The sequence below is a fragment of the Haliotis rubra genome, unplaced genomic scaffold, assembly GCF_003918875.1.
Source record: "Haliotis rubra isolate DU_JTF1 unplaced genomic scaffold, ASM391887v1 Scf221, whole genome shotgun sequence".
Taxonomy (NCBI): Eukaryota; Metazoa; Mollusca; class Gastropoda; order Lepetellida; family Haliotidae; genus Haliotis; species Haliotis rubra.
The window spans coordinates 751,621-775,301 of NW_025766237.1; the positions used below are offsets into that span (position 1 = coordinate 751,621).

At 39.9% G+C, this 23,681-nt stretch overlaps 2 protein-coding genes across 3 annotated transcripts in view; one reads left to right on the plus strand and one right to left on the minus strand.

The window, feature by feature from the left end:
- The window catches only part of LOC124277408 (DCN1-like protein 4), a 49,724-nt gene extending 45,074 nt beyond the window's left edge, over positions 1-4,650 (minus strand). Inside the window, exon 1 of one of the 2 annotated variants that reach the window (XM_046713101.1) lies at positions 4,591-4,650. The gene's annotated coding sequence lies outside the window, so the exon portion shown is untranslated. Of the gene's footprint in view, positions 1-1,477; positions 1,502-4,590 lie in introns of those variants that run through there. The other variant, XM_046713102.1, reaches the window with a different exon arrangement.
- Positions 1-23,681, plus strand: part of LOC124277407 (cytoplasmic dynein 2 heavy chain 1-like) — an 88,643-nt gene that overhangs the window by 4,759 nt on the left and 60,203 nt on the right. The window contains 24 exon segments of the mRNA XM_046713099.1: positions 5,936-6,166; positions 6,545-6,857; positions 7,511-7,774; positions 8,079-8,311; positions 8,784-9,032; positions 9,632-9,705; positions 10,066-10,219; positions 10,339-10,514; positions 12,570-12,765; positions 13,582-13,690; positions 13,941-14,089; positions 14,845-14,943; positions 15,526-15,665; positions 16,377-16,605; positions 16,778-16,905; positions 17,512-17,755; positions 18,193-18,342; positions 18,968-19,170; positions 20,044-20,199; positions 20,515-20,626; positions 21,589-21,759; positions 22,016-22,174; positions 22,579-22,802; positions 23,200-23,332. Of these exon segments, the coding sequence (XP_046569055.1) occupies positions 5,975-6,166; positions 6,545-6,857; positions 7,511-7,774; positions 8,079-8,311; positions 8,784-9,032; positions 9,632-9,705; positions 10,066-10,219; positions 10,339-10,514; positions 12,570-12,765; positions 13,582-13,690; positions 13,941-14,089; positions 14,845-14,943; positions 15,526-15,665; positions 16,377-16,605; positions 16,778-16,905; positions 17,512-17,755; positions 18,193-18,342; positions 18,968-19,170; positions 20,044-20,199; positions 20,515-20,626; positions 21,589-21,759; positions 22,016-22,174; positions 22,579-22,802; positions 23,200-23,332 (4,257 nt within the window). The 5' untranslated portion in view covers positions 5,936-5,974.

Genomic DNA, 23,681 nt, shown 5'->3' on the forward strand with positions numbered 1-23,681 from the left:
TCCATATGCTGCTGAAACAATTGCGTGATTATTGACATATCAAAACCACTAGATTGGGATGATTGGGAATGCGACTTATGCGAAGACCTTCTCAGGTGCCCACTTGGTGCTACTAAAAAATAAAAATAATAATAAAAAAAAGATAAAACCGACCCACCTACCCTATTTTTAAATTGCATGTAATAGGAAACAGACATTTCTTTTTTTTTGCCTTACAAAGTTACATGCATACTTGGATGATAGCCAAGAAGCATTGACCATTACTGACTGATAAGCAATCTATGCTGTGCCATCCAAAAGTGCAATCGAGAGTATAAAGGCATTTCCTCACACTGATCAAAAAAGATGAAATTTAGTTTCATTTTGGAATTAACAGGGACAGGGTAATGTTGGCGTTTTTGAGTGTCACATCAATGTTCAAAACGACTGAAATTTTCACCCAGGTAATTTTTTAAAACAATTAATACATTACAGACTGGGCAAACTTTGTCAAATTATGATAAAAATCATAAACATTTTGAAGTTAAAGTTCATCTCTCAGTGAGTGAAACTGTTAGGATTGAAAGAAATGAGAGAAACCACAGTACATCTGTCTATTTTGTGGCTTCTGATCCTAGCATAATTAGTGTAGAATGACGCTCATAAATACTTTGGTACTTCTTAAAAAGTTAGTCAAATAAAGGGGCAGATTTTTCAGTCAATTGTAAAATGACTGAAATATCCAAACATTTAATAAAATTCCTAAAGCCTTAGTCACACCAAGGTAGTTCTTAGAATGTCTTGCCCTGTCTAACATATAATTGTAAAATCGGCTTGAACGTGTAACATTTGCAAAAATTATCATGCTAGTTTGATCACAAACAGTTCTCAGTATGTCCATCCCATCTTTACCCGTCTCCAGACAGATGGTATTACGTTTAGACTGGGTAAAATTGCCTGTTTACCTCGTGAGTCAGTTTATATTTGTACGTAACTAGACCTATCTCATTCTTAATGTGCACAACCCTGTTCTAACTCGTTTTCAGGCAGTTTTTTCCATTCGCACTGCGGTCTCACTCAGTTCTTAATGTAAGCAATCGTAATATATAGCAATCACGTCCTGGGTCGATTTCTATAAGTACCCAGCACATTCTAGCCCGTTCTCATTCCCGCTCTCAGTTGCAAGGTGGAACATCAACATCAATAAGCAAATTGTGTTTCGGTGTGCCACTATGTCCAGTCCGTACGTACTTCAAGCCCGTTCCGAACATTCAAGAACGTACTGAGTTTGGTGTGATGGGGGTATAAGTGAAGCATATCATATACACACACGTATACAATGATTAGACTTGTGAAGACAAAGAGTAAATGTTGTCAGTCTTGCATCAAAGAACTTCCCAAATAACAATGTAAAGTAGAAAGATTCTTTTCAATGCAACAACAAATGAATGAAAACAAAATGTAAACATCATAACTGACAAATGTTACATGCAGTTACCTTCTTTGGGAATGTATCCTTTAAGATCTAAACAAAGAAACACTATTCTATACATTTGCTGCTGACAAAGAACTATGTTTGATGTCAGGTGTCTTAAGCTAATACTGTAAAATATATACAGCATTTTGGGACATTATAACTTGTTTTCATTTCTCAACTGCTCATGTAAGTTTTTTTAAAGTGTTTCATATAGGTGTAAATTGTCATTGGTGAGCTGAGATTGTACTTGTGATGATAAGTATTTTCATGTCCATGTTTCTATAAAAAGAATCATTAGTAAGATAACAATGAGCAATGAATCAACATATTATCAGCTTATCCTTTATCCTTTTTTACATAGGTACTTTATGCCAAGATATGTGCTTTCGGTTTGCTTCAGTAAACCTACACAGACAAACACTTGCTCTTGCCAAAACAACTGTGTACAAGGAAAGCGATCAATCAACCAACATATTATCAGTTAATTCTAGATGTTTAACTTAACTCAACTGATGCTTCCTCTCATGATGTGCTTCCATAACTGATAACGTGTAATACACTGACCTCATTAGACCTACCCCAGACATGAGAAATGATAAATGTGAACCTTTGTCAGGTAACCTAAGTTGTGTAACTACTAATGATACCTGTAATGAAAAATATAAGTAAATGATCCTATATGTGTCTGTTGATACCACCAAAAATGTGTGACTGCAAGGGCGTAGGTATTGTTCGCAGTTTAGTTACCTGAAAACATGAACTGAAAGTTCACTGATAATTGTACATGTATTTGCTGTCAACTTAAAGGTCACATGCAACCAAAAAATCAAACATAATTAAAACACAACTATCACTTATTCATGACATATAATATACATTGCTGCTTATGAAAAAACATATAAACAAAATTATAAGCGTACAATCGCAAATCAAAAGTGCAATATTGTGTACTTGGGTTTACTTCCCAAGAAACGAAGCAGCCGGGATACCGAACCCAGTCAGAGCGGGTGGGTGTGCACTCAAGTGGAACGGCTGGTTCATTTGCAGATGCCCTCACGGCTCATTGTGTGTGTATATATAGAGATGTTGGGTTTTGTAAATACATGCTCATTTTTTGTGTATAACATTTTACAATCAACAGACATCATAACATGTCATGTGTTCAAGTATCACACCTGCCTGTCTGTGTAATTACATAATGTGACAGAGACCGAACTTCGGGCCATAAATCAATGCATTTTGTTTATGGTGTATAGCCTGATTGGTGTTAAGTTCAAATTGCATGTGGTCAGTGATAGCAGCTGTGTATTGAATATTGTCATTAGCAGACAGGCAGGCAGACACACAGGTGTCAATAAAACAAGACATTGAGTTTTGTCTGTGACAACGACATATCTATATCACAGTTAGAAATTCAGTCAACGCTAAATAATGACATTGCTTTTAAGTATCGAACTGAGAAAGTGACTCGGTAAGAAGAACGTGTGGTGAAATAGACAAATGAAATTATATAAACAGTTAATTTACTGGCATAACATATAAAAGCTTCGCCTGTGAGATATCAACAAAACATTAGAAAAATAGCTCACACCAAAGCCTTCACCGAGTATTCACCGGACAACCCGCTTCCAAGCTGCGCGAACCTATTTCACTGCGCACATGCTATGAGCGCAGCCCAGCTGTTGAAACCAGTTTCCCCCAAAAAAGTCGGGGGAAAAATTAGTGAAACGTTTGAACTCCGATTTCGCGGGGGTTTTTTCATCGCGTTATTTTTCAACTTTATAAGTTGAATTTGCATTTTGACGATTTGTTTCGGTAAGTCCATACCGAAAGGTATCAGAATCTGCAAAGTTGTGTTTTATGTTGCATGTGACCTTTAAGTATATAATAGCACCTACACATTTACCTAAATAGTTTTCATTATAGCAATGGCGAACTAGGGTTTTGTTTATGGTCTCAAATAAATCAGTATGTGGATATTTTAGGTCAACTGACATGACATGATATGACATGATTAAACACCAAACTAGAACATGGATCCAAATCAAATCAATGTTATCCAGGGATCAGATATCTGTATTCAGCAATGTGTATAAACATATGAATGGTTGAACTTCAAACAACACGGCCAGACCAACACAGTGGTAATAAATAGCACCTTGTTTCATGTGAAAATAATAGAATTTAACCATACACTTTCTGGAGTTTGGGGATAGTAACAAGTTTCTTGCCATGCTGGTAGGCAATAATGGATTAGATCCTTTGCTTCTTAACTTGACTAAACTACCATCTAGTGAGGACAGCAATATATCATCATAGCTGATATAATCAGTCGATCTAAAACCATCTTAGTCATTAATACCCATGTTCTCTAATTTTGTGTTTTCAAATTTTGAAATTATATGTAGGTTATGAAATGACAACAAATTAGGCTTATAAATGGTTGTTGCAACAGTGTTTCTGAGATCTGAAGTATCTTAAGCCTTGCTTTTTCTTCCATGTGCATTTACTTTGCTCAATCTGAGTAGAAACATGCATCACTAGTCTTTTCAGACTATAAATCAATAATGTATTCACATATTCACTATAGATAAAGACTCACATTTAGAAGTGGCACAAACAACTACTTCACGTATGTGCTTAGATGCGTATATTAATTAGCACACTATAATAATGATAGTCAGCACTGTATGGATCTAGAAGTGACAAAAAATGTATGTGAACGGGCTATATTCGAGTTCATTGTCCACTTAAACGTAGTCTAATGTTAATTTACTGCTGAATGAAGAGGTTTTTTCCTAAAGAGAGTCTTTAAGCGTTTGATGCTTCACAACAGTTCATTGCAACAACTAAAGAAAATACTGGTGGTTTGATGTGAAAAACGTATTTGTTCAAAAAGAAAATTTCAATTAATATAATTGCTTGACTATGTAAGTGACAGCAAGAGTAAATGACCCCCGTCGAAGGGTCAGGTCAAACTATAAACCTAATTTCTTGCCTCAAATGATTTTGCAAATTAACGACGATTCGCTGTAAAGCAGACGAATGTTCTATACAGCTGTTAGCATACTCACCAAAGACACAGTTCAAGAAATTATTTGAAATATTTGAGAAAAACACAGAGCAAGACTTACTTGGCAGATCTCTAGCGTGCGTAACAGGAAGACTATCACTGCGCATGACGGACAGGAACATAGTCCAATGTTTACATTTTGAAACAAATCTTTTCATTGGCTTGTCTGAAAAACATTTGTATACACCATTGGTCGAAATATTTTGACCAATAAGAGTTACCGGTACAAAGTTGTTGTAGTATCCAGCGGCATACCTACGCTTGGTGCTTCTGTCATTCATAGATGTCTAACTAAAGCCCAAGAATTGAAGGTATTTTCATGATTTTTTGTTTGTCAGCAACGCAAACACTTTTATTCATATACTTTGAATCCACCATGGTGTCATCAGCAAAGGTATTATCCATGTTGTAGTGATCTTTCGTTGCCAACAACGCGTTTGAAACACTGTTTTACAAAGTCTACGAGCTACTAAATATGAAACCCGTTATTGTGGAAAGGCAAACATTAAATTAAGAAATAAGAATGGACATTGAAAATTAATTATGAAGTGTTTCTTTCAACATCATTGACTTGAATAATCCCCAGTATTCATAGCACATATGAATATATATATTGTGTATACACAGGTATATTTCATAATCATCTATCCTTCATTCATCAAGTTAATAAATTGAAAGTAATACCACCAGAATGTCAAATGTTGCCATGAGGCTAATTTCTCAGTGTTGCATATAAGGAATTATGTCACCATACTGTCTAGACAAGGTAATTGCCCAGTGTGATTTTAAGAAGCAGCCAGTCTTCAATTAGTCATCAGCTACTGCTCAACTGGGTCCTCAACTGTAGTAGATCATAAAAAGAAACATGCAGGTTAAGTCAGAGACCCAGGTTAAGTGTTGCTTCAGTTCTGTGACACCTAATCCAATTATGCTATATCTGTAAATTGAGCCACAGATTGACCCAATTAATGCATATGTTGATGTTTTGATGGTCACTGACAAAATTGTCAGAATATTATGCAATACTTGGTTAATTATTAGAGGTTTAGAATGTTGTATGTCTAATCTGTTTGTCAAAACTAGTACCAGTAGCTATTCCAAAATATTTCTTAAAAACTATCAAATCTTGCAATATTGTATGACCGACTCTGCTTTTGGTACATCCTTTTGTAAGGTAACAGCCTTGTGTATTTACCAAGCAGCATTGTTTGATAAACTGATGTGCACCACTACACCATGATTAAGACTGAAACAAATATGTGTGTATCTTACATCTTTAAAATTTGAACCAGTGATAAGTGAGCAAGAAATAATTAGTTAAAATTTATGCATCTTGTTTCTCAGAGTTGTAAAAAATACTAGTATGACTAGAGAAAGTGGAAAAGCTTATCATTTCATGATTTCAGATAAAATGACCTTTTGACTGTGGGGGCAATTCCATCAAAATGCCGGGTGACTCAAGAAAAGAATTTATCTTGGCAACAACAGCCAATTATTTCTCCCTCTCTTTGGAGAATGTACAGCCATTGCAGAACTCTTCAGCTCTAAACTCATTCCTTGATGATGGCAACGCTCCCATCTTGGCTGCTAAGATTGATGCTAGAGGGGGAAGGAAGTCAGTTGACTTTCAAAACAGAGTAAGTATATAATGAGTGATGTGCACACAAATTCTTCTTAATATTTTTTTTCATGATCAAAATCCATACTTGGTGACCAAGGTAACATACCTGTATTCATTTTGTATCAATCTAATGTCAGTTAAATACAGGTAGTAAAAGTGACCTCTCCTTGTGTTCTACCACCTTTACTTTTAGGCAGATAGCTATTCCGTAGTGGGGCACTAAGGTGATTGTGGCTCCCAAACTTTAACATAGGCCTATGAAATTCTTAGCAATAAGGTAGCATTGTGCAACAGGGCTCAAGAGTATTATTGCTGAGTAATGGAAATCAGAATTAATTTCTTACCCTTCTTAGTATGTGGTTATTTTTATGATAATTCTATGTATACCATTCAGGTTGAACCAAGTGAAAACAAGGACCAAGTTATTGTTTTCTTCAAAGTCCGTCCCGATGTGATCACTCCAGACAACGTTCACAGCAACATTGTGGTGTCATCCATGGTGGAATCTCCACTCAACACATTGTTCCATGTTGTGCAGAAAGTGTATGCACCTCTGCTACTTCAAGATGGCAAGTGGTCACAAAACCTTGACCCCAAAGTTCAGAGTCTGTTATCTGACCTTGAGGCAGGTCTTGGCAGCGCAATCAGGAAGCAAGACCCCTCTGCCCGAAGCAGAGCTGGTGATGGTGGTGATGACATCCTTGGAAGTAAGTATGAAATGCCAGGCCGAGATGTCATTGGTTACGCCACTTTTAGCAGCAGATGTCATTGGTTCGAAATTTTTATTATATCTGGAAATTGTTCATTTGGTGTATTTATTTGTCTATGAATGATGGTGTAGAGAGTATTTGAGTGTGCAAGAGAGATTTAAATGTTTGAGTGAGTTGTGTATGAACTTTGTGCCAGTCATTCCTGATTACCTGAAGTATGTGTAGAGTAGGTAGCCATAAAGCTAAGACATATCCTGCACATGCTGAATAAGGAACGTTGTCATAACCGAGCACTAACTAATTTAATACCTTCTTGCTGAAGCCTGGCCTTTACCTGATTTGTTGGTTAAACCAGCTACCACAGTGCACTGCAACCATATGTATTCAAGGGTGATGTGGGGCAGTGGGGTACCAAAGTGGTTAAATCGTTCGCTTGTCACACAGACCGAGGTTCGATTCCCCACATGGGTACGATGTGTTAATCCCATTTCTGGTGTCCCCCTTCGTTGTATTGCTGGAATATTGCTAACAGCGGCATAAAATCATACTCAGTAACTACCTCATGGGTGATGGAGATATGTAATGTGGACAAACCTTGGATTAATGTTGTTGTTGGTACTGTTGTTGATGTCATTTCGCATTATTCTCAGGTATTCTTAGCCCAGTGGAAGAATTTCAATACTGGGATGACATGTCGAGGTCAGCTTCAGGCAGAGATGCGAAAGACCGAGCTGCCAACTTCTGTGATTTGTTCAAGCCTATTTCAAAGGAATACGGTGGACTGGATGCCATGTCTTTACAGGATGCACTGGAACTGGTGGAAATTACCCAGGATACACTAGATGATGTGTGGAAACAGACCGACTTTGATCCGTACCCAGAGGCTCGCATGAGGCATCTCATGGATATCATTGGTAATATTTAACATATGTGTTATGTTTGTCATTACACTTTCTCAGTAAAGTACAAATTCCAGTACTTATGGGGTTGAGTCCAATCCAGGATTTGAACCCACTAGCACGGAAACTGTCAGAATGAGGCACCTAATCGCCAGTGTGTAAGATCACTGACTTTGTATGCTGGCAGTTTGACCATGTTCTATATAGTATTTTGTATTCATTGGTAATATTGCTGACTGTGACATTAAACAATGAACAAATATACAAACAAAATGCTTCTTTCCTTGTCTGACATTCTACGAATGTTGATGTATTTCAGCTGGCTCCCTCGGTCGGTATGTCCAAAGGAAACTGTCTGAGGAGGATTTGTGGACTGGTCACTTTAGTAGTATACGCGAGGACATGCGGTCTGGCATCACTGTGTGTGAGAGGTGGCTCAGTGTGTGTGAGACTCTCACTGTGCAGTTCTGGCGCCGATATGGCCCTAATCCTTGGAAAGGAGAACGCTTCATTCCAGAGAATATGAAGAAATTGGTCACACGGCTGGAGGAGGTAGGTTGAAAAGGACAATGCAGTTGATGTTCTTTTCAGTTACAGGGTTTCCTCTCTTCCTCAATTTTGAGTCAATGGATCTGCAAATAAGGTCAAGGAATTAAGTAAAACACCTTAAAGCTAAATTTGACCTGTCAAGATCCGGGGTAGAATAGGTCTTCAGCAACCCATGCTTGCCACAAAAGGCGACTATGCTTGTCGTAAGAGGCGACTAACGGGATCGGGTGGTCAGGCTCGCTGACTTGGTTGACACATGTCATCGGTTCCCAATTGCGCAGATCGCTGCCCATGCTGTTGATCACTGGATTGTCTGGTCCAGACTCGATTATTTACAGACCGCCGCCATATAGCTGGAATATTGCTGAGTGCGGCGTAAAACTAAACTCACTCACTCACTCACTCAAAGCTAAATGTCAGCCTGACCAACTAACAGCGTGAGCTGGTTACTGAGTTCTACTTTGCTTCTGTCTAGATTCTGACACTCCGGACAGTTCATGAACAGCTGTTGAGACTGCTGGGAGGGCAGGATGAGAAAGAGTTGAGGACAGCTGATGCCTTCTCGCCATTCCTGGGTTTGAATCCACTTCAGTACAACCCCTACACACAGCCTCTGTGGGCTGCAGCTGTTGCTCAACATGAGAGGGCCATGGCACCAGCGGAACAGAAACTAGCAGGGAAACTCAGGACACAGTTCCGTGCACTGGACGGTAACCCCCAACAGGTTGGTGTTAAAGTCTTTTGGTTTGATTGGGACTTGGAATAAGGAACCAATCATTTCTTCTATTATGGATCCACTGGAGAAAACTGGGGTTATATCATAAAGACAGGAGAATCCGGCTTTGAGTAAGGCAAACCTAATTGAAGCTATCATTCATGGACTGGATACCACATGTTCTTGGAATTGCCATGGACATAAGTCAGTGGCGGATTTCCATCAATTGCATGCAGTCTCCCTGGACTGGTTCAAGTGTATGGTTCTAGGATATTGACCGACCACCACATTGTTTTTCATCCAAGAAACTAAGCCAATACCCAACAGTATTTTTAACTTGTTCTTCAATGGGACATAGGTTTATAGTTTGTTCATTTATCAATCTAAGCATCCTTATAGTCACTGGGGGCGGTGGGATAGCTAAGCGGTTAAAGTGTTTGCTTGTCACGTCACGCCGAAGACCCAAGTTTAATTTCCCACATGGGGACAATGTATGAAGCCCATTTCTGGTATCCCCACCGTCATATTGCTGGAATATTGTTGAAAAACCATACTCTCACTCATTCACTCACTCACTCACGTCATGATTGCACACTGCAATGTTTCAGATGCTGAGAGAATTTCAGCGATACAAGGATCTGATTCGAAGGCCCACCATCAGCAAGGAAATGGTGTCAGAAAGGTAAATGCCTTGAACATTGCATAGTTCTTTCTGAAATGTGATAATGCCCAATGTGTATTCCAGGTTAGAATTTGTTCCCAGCAACCTTTACTAGTCATAAGAGACAACTCTTTCATCATGCCATAACAGCATGTGGGTGCATGTATTGAGTGACCACATGATTCACTTTGCTGATCTTAAGCAGGGATTGCTTGATTATTTATAGGCTGCCAGATCATTTCTAATCATTTTGATCATTTCTAATTTCTGGTATATAACCAAACAATGAATGAATTGTCATGTATTGTCTTTGAGTTATTTTCTTTCTATTACTTTGATGTGATGAGGAGATATTAATGATGATTTGGGTTTGGTTTCCAGGGAGACACTACTAGGTCAGCTGACTGTCAACATCCGTCAAATCAGCGATGACTTCAACAATCGTACAGGAGGGCGTGGCAAGGGAATGCCAAAGGGGAAGAACCTACCTGATGTTGTCAACAGTATTATATATGTCAGGCAACTCGAAGCTAAGGTTTGTCTCAAGTGAAATATAATTGCTGTGGTCATGATAAACGTTTTAAAAACTCCAGAAATATTACATCCTAGAAATAGTAAAAAAAAATTAAAGTAGTTTATATTTTCTCCATCCAGGTTGATGAGACAAAACAAGTAGCGGAAGCCCTCCTTGGTGATCTAACTGGGTTCGACAAGTTCCGTCGGGATGCCACAGAGCTGCGTGATGAACTTGAGAGCTGGAGGAAAGATCAGTTTGATGAGTGGACTCGGGACATACAAGCTCTTGTAGAGGACACGAGACAACCACTTAGGTATGTCAATGTGTTTAGAGATTAGCTTAGTCGACTCAGTGCAATTATATTCCAGGAATCCTACGACCATGGTTTTGAATCCTTGAATCCCACAGGTTATGAACATGGGTTTGAATCCTTGAATGACACAGGTTATGAACATGGGCTTGAATCCTTGAATCGCACAGGTTATGAACAGGGCTTGATCTGTTATGAACATGGGTTTGAATCCTTGATTCGCACAGGTTATGAACATGGACTTGAATCCTTGATTACGCATTCTGTTATGAACATGGGTTTGAATCCTTGAATCCTTTGACAGGTTATGAACATGGGCTTGAATCCTTGAATGACACAGTTATGAACATGGGCTTGAATCCTTGAATCACACAGGTTATGAACATGGGCTTGAATCCTTGATTCACACAGGTTATGAACATGGGTTTGAATCCTTGAATGACACAGGTTATGAACATGGGTTTGAATCCTTGAATGACACAGGTTATGAACATGGGCTTGAATCCTTGAATGACACAGGTTATGAACATGGGCTTGAATCCTTGAAGGTTAGAACATGGGTTATGAACATGGGCTTGAATCCTTGAATGGCACAGGTTATGAACATGGGTTTGAATCCTTGAATGACACAGGTTATGAACATGGGCTTGAATCCTTGAATGACACAGGTTATGAACATGGGCTTGAATCCTTGAATCGCACAGGTTATGAACATGGGTTTGAATCCTTGAATCGCACAGGTTATGAACATGGGTTTGAATCCTTGAATGACACAGGTTATGAACATGGGCTTGAATCCTTGAATGACACAGGTTATGAACATGGGTTTGAATCCTTGATTCGCACAGGTTATGAACATGGGTTTGAATCCTTGAATTGACACAGGTTATGAACATGGGCTTGAATTCTTGATTCAGAATGGCACAGGTTATGAACATGGGTTTGAATCCTTGAATGACACAGGTTATGAACATGGGTTTGAATCCTTGATTCACACAGGTTATGAACATGGGCTTGAATCCTTGAATCGCACAGGTTATGAACATGGGCTTTGAATCCTTGATTCTCACAGGTTATGAACATGGGTTTGAATCCTTGAATCACACAGGTTATGAACATGGGTTTGAATCCTTGAATGACACAGGTTATGAACATGGGCTTGAATCCTTGATTCGCACCTGTTATGAACATGGGTTTGAATCCTTGAATGACACAGGTTATGAACATGGGCTTGAATCCTTGAATGACACAGGTTATGAACATGGGTTTGAATCCTTGAATGACACAGGTTATGAACATGGGCTTGAATCCTTGATTTGCACAGGTTATGAACATGGGCTTGAATCCTTGAATCGCACAGGTTATGAACATGGGCTTGAATCCTTGATTTGCACAGGTTATGAACATGGGTTTGAATCCTTGATGACACAGGTTATGAACATGGGTTTGAATCCTTGAATGACACAGGTTATGAACATGGGCTTGAATCCTTGATTCACACAGGTTATGAACATTGGCTTGAATCCTTGATTTGCACAGGTTATGATCATGGGTTTCAATCCTTGATTCACACAGGTTATGAACATGATTTTCAATCCTTAATTCGCACAGGTTGTGATTCGGGGTATCAGCACTATAACCATACACATGAAGAACCTCACTTCAGCATTACTCCCACATTAAACAGATACTGTGATGTTACTGAAGAGTGTACAAAGTGGTGTTAATGAACTCACTCGTCTAACAAATCTGTATGTTTAAGACTAATCAATGTTGTTGTAAATCGTTTCTTGGCCACCTTTGTGACCCTAAAACTCTGTTTCAGAGTATATCATTGAACATGAAAGATTCAAAACACCATTAATATGTGCAAATCTCCTCACACAGAATTGGCTTGAAATGGCAAGGGTGAAAACAATGCTTTGATATTGGCTCATGGGCACTCTTGGCCAGAAAAGATGCAGTTTGGATGACTTGTTTAGTAACTAACCTTATTTGAAGTGTATTTTAAATAAAACTTTCCTTCTAAATTGTGACAATGTATAATTTCACACCTAGCTTGGAAACAAATGGTCGACTTATGGAGTTGAACCAGAGGGATGGCAAACTGCGTGTCAACTACAGCGATCGGCTGGTCACACTGCTGCGTGAAGTGAGGCAGCTGTCAGCCATTGGGTTTGCTGTGCCAGCCAAGATTCAACAAGTGGCCAACACAGCACAGAAGTTCTACCGTCATGGAGTCATTCTTAAACAGGTAGGTTGAAGCTGGTCCAAGCTTTTGTTACAGTCTTGGTTTCTGATAAATTTGGTCATCTTCATGTTTTAATACTGAGACAAAAAGACTTTTCAAAAGCCAGTGTCTGTACCTTTCCAAGTGATGGCAGTAATCATTTTTTTGTGAATGAAAGAAGACCTTGAAACTGTAACAGAGAGAAACGTTGAACAGAGCACTCTGTGGTTCCTGCAAACTATTGCTCTTTTGATTCTTGGAGCAAACTGTTGCAAATAGCCATGCCAGGAACCTATGGTCCCATGTTCGAATCCCAAATTCTCCCTGATAATATTTCTTGGATTGTCAGGACCAAACCATTGCTTGTGATAAACACCCAGCATTACTCAGTTTTCCACTCGCCAAGCTGACGCTTCATGAAGTAACTGGGGCGGTTGGGTAGCCTAGTGTTTAAAGTGATTGCTCTTCACTAATTCCGGGTTCGATTCCCCATTGATGGGTCCAGTGTGAAGCCCATTTCTGGTGTCCCCAGCCGTGATATTGCTGGAATATTGCTAAAAGCGGTGTAAAACTAAATTCACTCACTCACTCACCATGAAGTAACTGAACTACTTCTTTACGTTAACTGCTGTTCAAAGAAGCAATAACCCAAACTCACTCACTGTTGATTCTGATAGGGCTCTACTTGTTGGGGGACTAATCTGTGTTGTAATGCTTCAGGTTGCCCACTTTATGTGAACTGCTGTTCAAAGAAGCAATAACCCAAACTCACTCACTGTTGATCTGATAGGGCTCTATTTGTTCGGGGACTAACCTATGTTCTATGTTGTCATGCTTCAGGTTGCCCACTTCTACAACACCATCGACCAGCAGATGATCGCCAGCCAGCAGGCCATGATGTTGGAGTCTGCTCTCGCTTTTGAGAAACTTGTCAAAAATCCTAAAACAGGTAAAAACTTGTCAAAAATCCTAAAACAGGTAAAAACTTAGACTAATCTATCTTTACCTGACTTTGAACAATGGCTCAAGTGTCTGAAAACATGGGCTCATCATTTGGATGAGTTTTACATGTGGTGCACCATTTAGCTAGGAATTCAGCATGTGTTATATAAGATAAGTCGTCATGTATGTGTTATATAAGATAAGTCGTTAAGTGTATGTGTCAATATGATCGGTATTTATGGTTTTGACTTTTGCAGGCTCCAAGTCCAAGGGAGATGGTGTCCAGGTGACCTGGGACAACCCAGAGGAGCTGGAGTCGTACATCAAGAAGCTCCAGGCATCTGCTGACAGACTGACCACAGAGAACAGGAAGCTGCGCAAGTCACACAACATCGTCTGTGAAAAGGTACGATTTTGGCATGTTGGAATCAGTTATAAAGGGAAATATTCTAGAAAATCTGGAAATTGTTAACATATTCTTCTCTTATAATGAAATGTGGATCTAATATACCGTGGACTCTTGTTATATCATGATGGAAGGTTGGCAGAGATATGACAGTCGTTGATTTAGATGTGATTTGGAAGCCAGTAAAATGACTTTCAAACTTGTAAGGTTTGTTAATATAGGCCCAAACATTAGATTAAACTCTTCTGGGAATGATGTCAAGTGACAACTTAAGAAAGTGGACTCAAAAGTGTTAGGCCTATACTGTTTAAATGTAGATGCAGTGAACAATGTCAGTAACAGACATTTAATTCCACTGAAATCTGATTCATTCGCTTGTTACGTTGAGTCAATTCCTCACCTGGGTACAGTGCGCTGGAATATTGCTGAAAGCAGTGTAAAACCATACTCGCTCACTGAAATTTGATCCATGTGAAGACCAGTTACATGAATATAAGCCCCAATGTACTCTGTTGTTTATCCAGTGAGGTGCCTGAATTGAAGTGATTGAAATGTATTGGGTGGTTATTCTCTTTATTGAGAGAATATATTGAACAAGAACTGTCATCCCAAATATAACAATGTTACACCACTGTTGTATCATTTTAAAATTTACTGCTAGTTACTACTTCACTGTACCAGATACTTCTATAAACATTAGTCATGTGAAGTTTAAAGTGCCAGGTCACTGATATGTCTCCTTGGTTTTGTTACAGGTACAGAATCTGATGTCGGTGGATCTGCTGAGACAACAACAGAAGTGGAAGGATGGACTCATGGACATCCGTCACCTCATGGCGAGCCTTGTCCAGCAGGTCAGTCTGTTGTCACATTTTCAAATACACCTGTGGGTGAGAAACACATTTGAGATAACTAGTATCAAACATAGTGTAAGAATAAGTCCAATGTCTTTAGTTGGTTATTCCATAATGAAGACATGAGACCAGATTGTGGTGGCCTACTATTCTGATAGTAATTCTTTGATTTGTTTCTCATGCTTGTCAGATTCACGTAAGAAAACCCTCTGAATTCCTTCAGAACATAGAGTTAATGTTCTTTGATGTTGTCTAGTTGACATAGATCTGCATCTGTTTTAGACACTTAGGAAACTATTGCAATAGTTATAATGTACCAAGTATTCACCCATCCTTAAAGGCCATGGGATCAGATCTGTAATTTTTGTTTTGTTAAACAGCATCTAAAGACAGGGTACGTTTCTCCAATAAAATCAGTAATGTGAGAGTTATCTCCCTTGCACACTACTCTTCCAATAAAATCAGTAATGTTCGAGTTATCTCCCTTGCAACTTACTCACCCAATCAAATCATGTGTTACATGTTTGTAGTCCTTTGGCTGGATGTGAAACACTACTAATGTAGCAATTCATACTCTGACAGGGTTTCACCAATGAGAACATGAAGCCGTGGAAGGCCCATTGGGACCGGCAAATATACAAGACCTTGGAGCACCAGTACCAGATGGGACTGGAAGCCCTCAATGAGAACCTGCCAGAGATTAAAGTAGAGCTCACATACAGGTATGATAGAAAATTGATACTGTTAGTCCTGCAGGCACTTTTCTCAGTACAGTAAAGCCTTCTTTCCATAAAGTAGCTAGGCCCATTAGGCTATTTCTCTTTGTAGGAAATATGCTCAGTATAAAATATGTTCTCATCAGTAACAGGAGATTGTATTATCAAGAGGGATGACCTGATTTATATCATCTTAATGGCTCACTGTTCCTGTGATCAACTGGTGATTTGCTTGTCAGTTGTTTACAGGTTGTACAATAGCTGCAATATTGCTGACTTTTGCAAACATTTATACACTCACTCAATCTTATTATGAATCTGGGAACAGTGGGGTAGCCTTGTGGTTAAAGCGTTTGCTTGTCACGCTGAAGGCCTGGGTTCGATTCCCAACATGGGTACAATGTATGAAGCCCATTTCTGGTGTCCGCCACCATGATATTGCTGGAATATTGCTAAAAGTGGCAGAAAACTAAACTCATCTCTCATTCACTCACTATTATGAATCTTCAGTTCTACATATCGTCTTAGTCTTCATTTTACTTCACATATGTTTGTTTTGTAATCTTAAGGTTTCCTGTGGGCCTGTTTCTACTTATGGGCAACCCAGGTAGTTTTGTCAGGAGATGATTTTCATTCTGTTATGATTCACATCGAGGCTGTTACATTTAATGTCTATAGATACATTTAAGTCTGTTGTGCTGATCTCTCCCATCACAGACAACAGCGTCTCCAGTTCCGTCCCCCATTTGAGGAAGTGAAAGCCAAGTACTTCAGAGAGCTGAAGAAGTTCATCAGCATTCCAAACAACTTCAAGGGTGTTGGTGAGACTCCAGAAAATCTCATCTTTCCTGCTATGATCGACCGCAACGCAGAGGGTTTTGTCACCTGCTACAAGAAGGGCAACGCTCTCCTACACAGGCTCTATGCAGTCATGGACCAGTTTAAGGTACAGTGAAGTTTTATTTTGGAAAATGATAGTTTTGTGCTTTTAAGGGTTTCTCTGAATGTCAATTCTGAGAGTTACTTTTCTTCTCATTTCAATCTTCATGGTGTTTTAGCCATATTTAAGCAGTTCGTTGTTGACACAACTTTTGAGTGTGTGTGTGTGTTATGTGCAGGATTGGGTGGTGCTGGGCAGTCTGGACCTGGATCAGTTTGTGCTGGACAACCTGGTGGAGATCTCGGACTGGGAGAAGAATTTCAAGGCCCTCAAGACTCGGGGAAGGGATGCTGAGAAGCTACCCAGGTAACACTGTCTGGAATACTGCCCTATTTTCTACTGCAGGGGTGTGTGAGTTATGTGTACTCAAAGTGAAAGTAAGGCTGTGACTGTCATAAGTCTATGCTCAAGTATTGGGATTATGATGGCTGAAATGGTATGATTGCTTTGTGAAATGAATCGATGAACTTTTGACTATCACTACATTGACTTATGACTCACTGGTCTTGTTTTCTGTAACTATCATAGCCCTTGGACAGGTGTTAGTCTTTGGGGTGGTTCTGTTTCAGGGTTAGGGTGAGGTGCTCATTCAGTTGCAGAAACATGCACCTGGTAAAGCTGCTCTCATGATTTACCATAGTGGTAAATATATGTCTTTCCTCACCCAGTGAGCTGATGTGTTGTAGTACTAACATAATAGTGTTCAAATAAGGTTCACTCTCTCACTTTGTTGGGGTGGTGGGGTAGCCTAGTGGTCAAAGTGTTCGCTCGTCACACTGAAGGCCCGGGTTCGATTCCCCACATGGGTACAATGTGTGAAGCCCATTTCTTGTGTCCCCTGCTGTGATGTTGCTGGAATATTGCTAAAAGTGGTGTAAAACCCACTCACTCACTCCTCTCACTCTGTTACAGTCAGATCAAGGTGGACTGCATCACCGTCAACACCACACCGGTGAAAGCTGTTATTGATGATCACATCCAACGACTGTTTGATGCTCTGCTCAACTCCCTGAGGAAGTCCATCACGACTGAGGTCACCCAAATTGACTCCTTCCTCAACACGGCTATGGAGACCTTGTCTAAACGTCCCAACACAGTGGAGGAGATTGGCGATGCCAACTCCAAACATGCAGAGTTTGGCAAGAGTAAGAAAGAGGTATGTGGGAATGTCATCTGCTTCATTCCCAGATCTCCCTGGCATGAACTGACTTATGGGAGACCTGGCTGAGTGTGTGTCAAGTTTGTTCATGCTATCGACCACTGATATGTCTGGCTGGCTTGATTATGTACAGGCTGCCATTATACCTCTAGACTACTGCTGACTGCATCTTATTCACCAACCCACATCATTGCCCTGCAAACACTGAATTGCTTTTCAAGTACTTCTTTTGTTAAATGAATGACAGTTATTTTAATGTCAGTTGATAGAATTGATCTTGTTCATCTCTTCTTCACATAACATGCTGGGATCATTTGTGTATTTTCATCTAATATTTCTCTGAAAAAGCTACTCCAGACTTTTTTAATCAGGCAAAGAGATCCATTCAATATTTGAATGTGTACATACAGTTATGTGATACTTCCTCCTCACAGATACAGCCCCTGTTTAACAAGTCCGAGTCCAAGAACAAGTTACTGCGGTCAGTGGCTGGTGGTGGTGTGGATTCTCTGAGCCAGCTGCAGGGGCGGTGGGACAAGTTCGAGCTGATGATGGAGAGCCACCAGCTGATGGTCAAAGAACAGGTCAGTAACATATTGCAGCAGATGCAAGAGTTCAGATATTGCAGTATCAGGTGGTGTAGATTGGTCATTACCTACAAAGGAAACCTTATTTCACAGTTGAAATCTAATCTGAAATATTGTTAATCACCTTCAACAGCTCTGCTGCAATGGAATGGGTCTGTGCAAGGTTGGAACTATTTTTTCACTTTTCAATCAACATTATCAGCTGCAGAGTAGTCCACAAGAATATGTCACTAGTCTGTGGCTAGATTTACAAACCACAGGTCATGCTTGTCGTAAGAGGCAACTAATGGGATCTAATGGTCATGCTCACTGACACGTCATTGTATCCCCTTTGCATAGATTGATACTCATGCTGTTGATCACTGGGTTGTCTGATCCAGACTCGATCATCGCTATATGGCTGGAATATTGCTTAGTTTGGCGTTAAACAACAAACAAAAACACAGCCACAAGCTTGTGAATAACGCTGTTGTGATGATTAGTGTATAATCAGTAAAGCTTAATTTCCAAATCACATTTTCAGGATGTTCTTTCCATTGAGCACAATTTCCTTGTAACACACTTGAAGACACCCTGCTCCATGCAACTTTGACATTATTCTGTGTCATATTTTTCTGTGAAGGTGGAGGTGATGAAGAGCAACGTCGACTCTCGGGTCAAGGCATTCCAGCAGGAGGTCGAGAAGTTCTCTGCCCGCTGGCACCAGCTGAAGCCTGGTGACGATGCCCTGGAGGGCGACCAACAGAAGTGTGAGCAGGCTGTCCAGGTCATCAATGAGAAGAAGCAGGAGTTCGAGGAACTGATGGAGGCCAAGGCAAAACTCATGTTAGTGTTACAGTGACCGGTTGTTCTTGGTCTGGATGTCACGCCGAAGGATGGTTCGATTCCCAATGGGTACAATTTGTGAAGCCCATTTCTGGATATTGCTGGAATATTGAAAAGAATACTCAGTCAGTCAATCAGTCTTGTCTGGATGGTGTGTTACAATAGAATAGAATAGATCTAGAATAGAATAATACTTTAATGCCTTTGCAGGAATCAGCAGAGCTACTGACACATCAAAGAGATACAAAACATATCCTGTGTATAGGGTAGTCCCAACTAGCCACATACCCCATGCTTCTTGTTAAAGGTGGCTTAAATAGAGATTACCGAGATGATCAGAATGTCATGTCCAGATGAAAGTTCCAGGAAATACTTCATATGATGTGATTTTGCAGATTTAGTGTTGTCATAGGATGGGGCTTGATCTGCAAAGCATTTACTAGCAATAAATCTTACAGTATATAGAAGTGTTGTGACAATGATTTTTGTTGTCACCAGTTCCTGCCTCTCACTGATGATTTTGTCAGTCAGATAGTGTCATGTCATGTCATTTTGGATTTAAGTGTTTTAAGTGATTTCTTTAATATATCCTTCTCTTCACACAGCAGAGAATGGGTACCCAGTAGGATGCTATGGTCTTGTGATTGCTTTCTTATTAGAGCCTTACATACAGGTCAGGTTGTATACTCCCCATGGAGCTGAAAATAGAATACAAATGCACATTTAGTCAAATGGAGTCATAGATATAATGCATTTTGTGAACACTCATTGATGTGGGTGGTTGACTTGTGATAGTTCAGAAATGTCATTAAATAGAATCCAATAATTGCCAGTAGATGTATTTAGACCAACCAATCATATTTTCCTATTCAGGTCTGACTGTGAGCACTTCGAGATGGAACAGCCGGACTTGTCTATCGTGGATGAGATTGCCAGTGACTTGAAGAACTATCAGAGCATGTGGAAACTGTATGAGGAGTTCAATGGTGGACTGCAGGAACTGGCCAAGGAAGACTGGATATCATTCAGGTAGTAATTTACTTAAATTGTCTCTCACTTTAGTTTGTCTAGCTGGGAAATATTTGAAGAAAGACACATAAGGCTGACATTATGTGTGAATGGTAATTATCACAAGTAGTTTACAACTTGTAGGTGTTACTTTGAAAACAGTCTTTTCTATTTCTATTGTGGAACTGTGACTGAGTTGATATTTGTTTTTGAAAACCAAAAGACCCTATAAGGCATCCAGATAGGCAATCTGCCAGGTGATCAAGTAAACTAAGTACATGTCAGATACATTCCAAATGTAGCAGTCCCATTGACTGATAATGCTGTGTGTTCCAGGAGCAAAGCCTACAGATTCGAGGAGTTCCTAGGTGGCTGGTACGAGAGACTCAAGTCCGAGGAAACCACCACCATGACTGTTAGACTGCAGAAGGACATTGATAAGTACAAGGTAGGCTGTTGGTGGGTGTTAGATAGTTATAATGTCAAGGTTATTGGGATGTTACCATCACTTCACAGCTGCACTGCTGTGTGTTACAAGGTAGGCTGTGGCTGGGTGTTAGACAGATATCCTTTTACCATCACTTCACACAAGCACTGCTGTGTGTTACAAGGTAGGCTGTGGCTGGGTGTTAGACAGATAGTTATAATGTCAAGGTTATTGGGATGTTACCATCACTTCACAGCTGCACTGCTGTGTGTTACAAGGTAGGCTGTGGCTGGGTCTTAGACAGATAGTTATAATGTCAAGGTTATTGGGATGTTACCATCACTTCACAGCTGCACTGCTGTGTGTTCCGGCAAGAGAGGCTTTTCATACAAATAGGCAATGGCAGATGTTGCCAGTAGTTATAATGATAAGGTTATTGGGATGTTACCATCACTTCACAGCTGCACTGCTGTGTGTTACAAGGTAGGCTGTGGCTGGGTGTTAGACAGATAGTTATAATGTCAAGGTTATTGGGATGTTACCATCACTTCACAGCTGCACTGCTGTGTGTTACAAGGTAGACTGTGGCTGGGTGTTAGATAGGCTTTGTTATTATGTCAAGGTTATTGGGATGTTACCATCACTTCACAGCAGCTGTAATGTTGTGTGATCCTGTTAGATAGAGTTAAATGTCAAAGTGTTTGGGATTTACCATCACTTTGGTGACAGGCTTCAGTGTCCTTTAATGTTTTACATAATCCTAAATTTTAATAATGTATGTAGCAGGGTGTGCAATCATCCTACTAATGACATGTTGAATCTTCTTGTTTCAGTCCAAAAGATGACTGTTAATTTCATCAACTTCTATATGAGTACAGGCCTCAAGCTTTGCATGCATGAATCAATTACAGCTCATCCCCATAAGGAGAAAAGCCTAAATACTTATAATCACCTCTGATTGTATTTTGGTACTTTGTCTACAGAACGTGCTGCCAGTGCTGAAGTGGGTGCGAGGTGAACCCCTGTCTCAGGATCACTGGCTGGAGCTGTTCCGGCTCCTACAAATGCCCAAGGGAACAACGCTGGAGAAACTTACCTTCGGGCACATCCTGGCTGTCAGCAACAACATCATCATCAATGCAGATGCTCTCAAGGTCATCTTTGGTTCCCAGGCCATCTATGAAAATTTAATCTAAGGGTGATAAGTTCAAGAGTTGATGTATTAAATTATGTCTAAATTTGGTGGTGGGGATTGATGGTGAGGGATGATAGTTTTGTATATGAGCATGTCAAATGTTGTGGCTAGTTGTGGCATCTGCTTTTAAGGCATTAAGGGTCTTTGGGAGTTGAGTCATAGTTTATATGGTGTAAACATTTATTCAATCTTTCTGTGACTTGCAATGTCTGCAGGAGTTGAACCAGAGAGCTCAAGGGGAGGTAACTATCCGTGAAGCAATTCGAGAGCTGGAGCTGTGGGGAGCTGGGGCAGTGTTTGCTTTGACAGAGTATGAAGACAGCAACAAGAATACCATCCATGTCATCAAGGAATGGAAGGAAATTGTCAATCAGGTGAGTCTTAATTGAGTTCATTGACATATAAATGTGTAGGATCACAATTGCATAATCTAACCCATGTTATTGTTACTTTTAGCTTTGAACATAGCACTTTCATAATTCTTAGTTGGTTTTGACTGGTAGGTCATCCTAAAAACTATTTTCATTAAAACAAATATCAATGCTTTCTTGAAAGGACGTGGGTTTTTCACTGGCATTAAGGACCATATTTCATTGTGGGGGGTTGTTTCCCTTTATAATTTCAGGATCCTCTTGAAGCTAGTTTGAATCTAATATAAGGCAGTATGTCAGCTTTAGCTTTTCCTCTGTTACATGGCATAATATAAGGTAGCTCTTAACCCATTTCAATGATCCCCCTTCGTCACAGATGTTCATGTTGAGTTTTGTCTGTCCTCCAGGTGGGAGACAACCAGTGCTTGCTGCAGTCCCTCAAGGACTCACCATACTACAAGAGTTTTGAAGACAAGGCATCGGTGTGGGAGCAGCGTCTGGCGGACCTGGATGAGTTCCTGCACAACCTCAACCAGATACAGAGGAAGTGGGTCTACCTTGAACCCATTTTTGGAAGAGGAGCTCTGCCCAGAGAACAGGGTCGCTTCAAGAGAGTCGATGATGACTTCAGGTTTGTGGTTCATTGTAATATTTCTATATGTAATATTGTAATTGTTCTGTATTGTTTGGTATAATTTTAGTAGTTTTGAAACAGAATATTCAGCTGATCTTCATACATTTTGATTGTTTTAATGAGTATGAATTTTGCCTAACCTGATCCTTGCTAGGACATATCCACCCAAATCCATTCTCTTTGTAAGAGGTGAGTTAGTGTATCTTCTCATCAGACTCATGGACTTGGTTGCATCCTAACAGCATGTTCATAATATCAGTCACTGGTTTTGCTGCTCCAGACTGGATTACTTTCAAGGTAACTTATAATAGCTGAAATATTGCTGGCATCAATACAGAAGTTAAAAAAGACTTGCATGAACCAGTCGAGTTGAGAGTTGAGTCCTTGACTTCAGGAACATCATGATGGACGTACACCGAGACAACCGAGTCCTGTCGCTGGTGAGCAAGGCGGGGCTGCGGAATCTGCTCTCTACAAGTTTGGACCAGCTGCAGAGGTGCCAGAAGTCCCTTAATGAGTTCCTTGAGGTGAGGAACTTTGGAAACACTTTCTTAGAAGCCATGATGACAATGAAATCCATTGAAAGCCTATTCCTCATGCCTTTATAGTTGTTCTTTTGAATCTGTATATATAATCATAGGGCAATAATCTGTAACAATGATTTATGGACAGTGTGTGTTCTCCGTGTGAATATCCTGCTGCTAAAAGTAGAGTGTCACAATTAGGTCTATCACATATTTGGATACATGGTGAGATCTTTTAAAACTCATGATGGTGGCCTGGCTTACAAGAGGTTATTGCTATCGACAAATGTGTTTAACTTGAATGGCGTGTTAATTTTGTTTTTATGGTATTGTTTAATCAGGATTTTGTTTT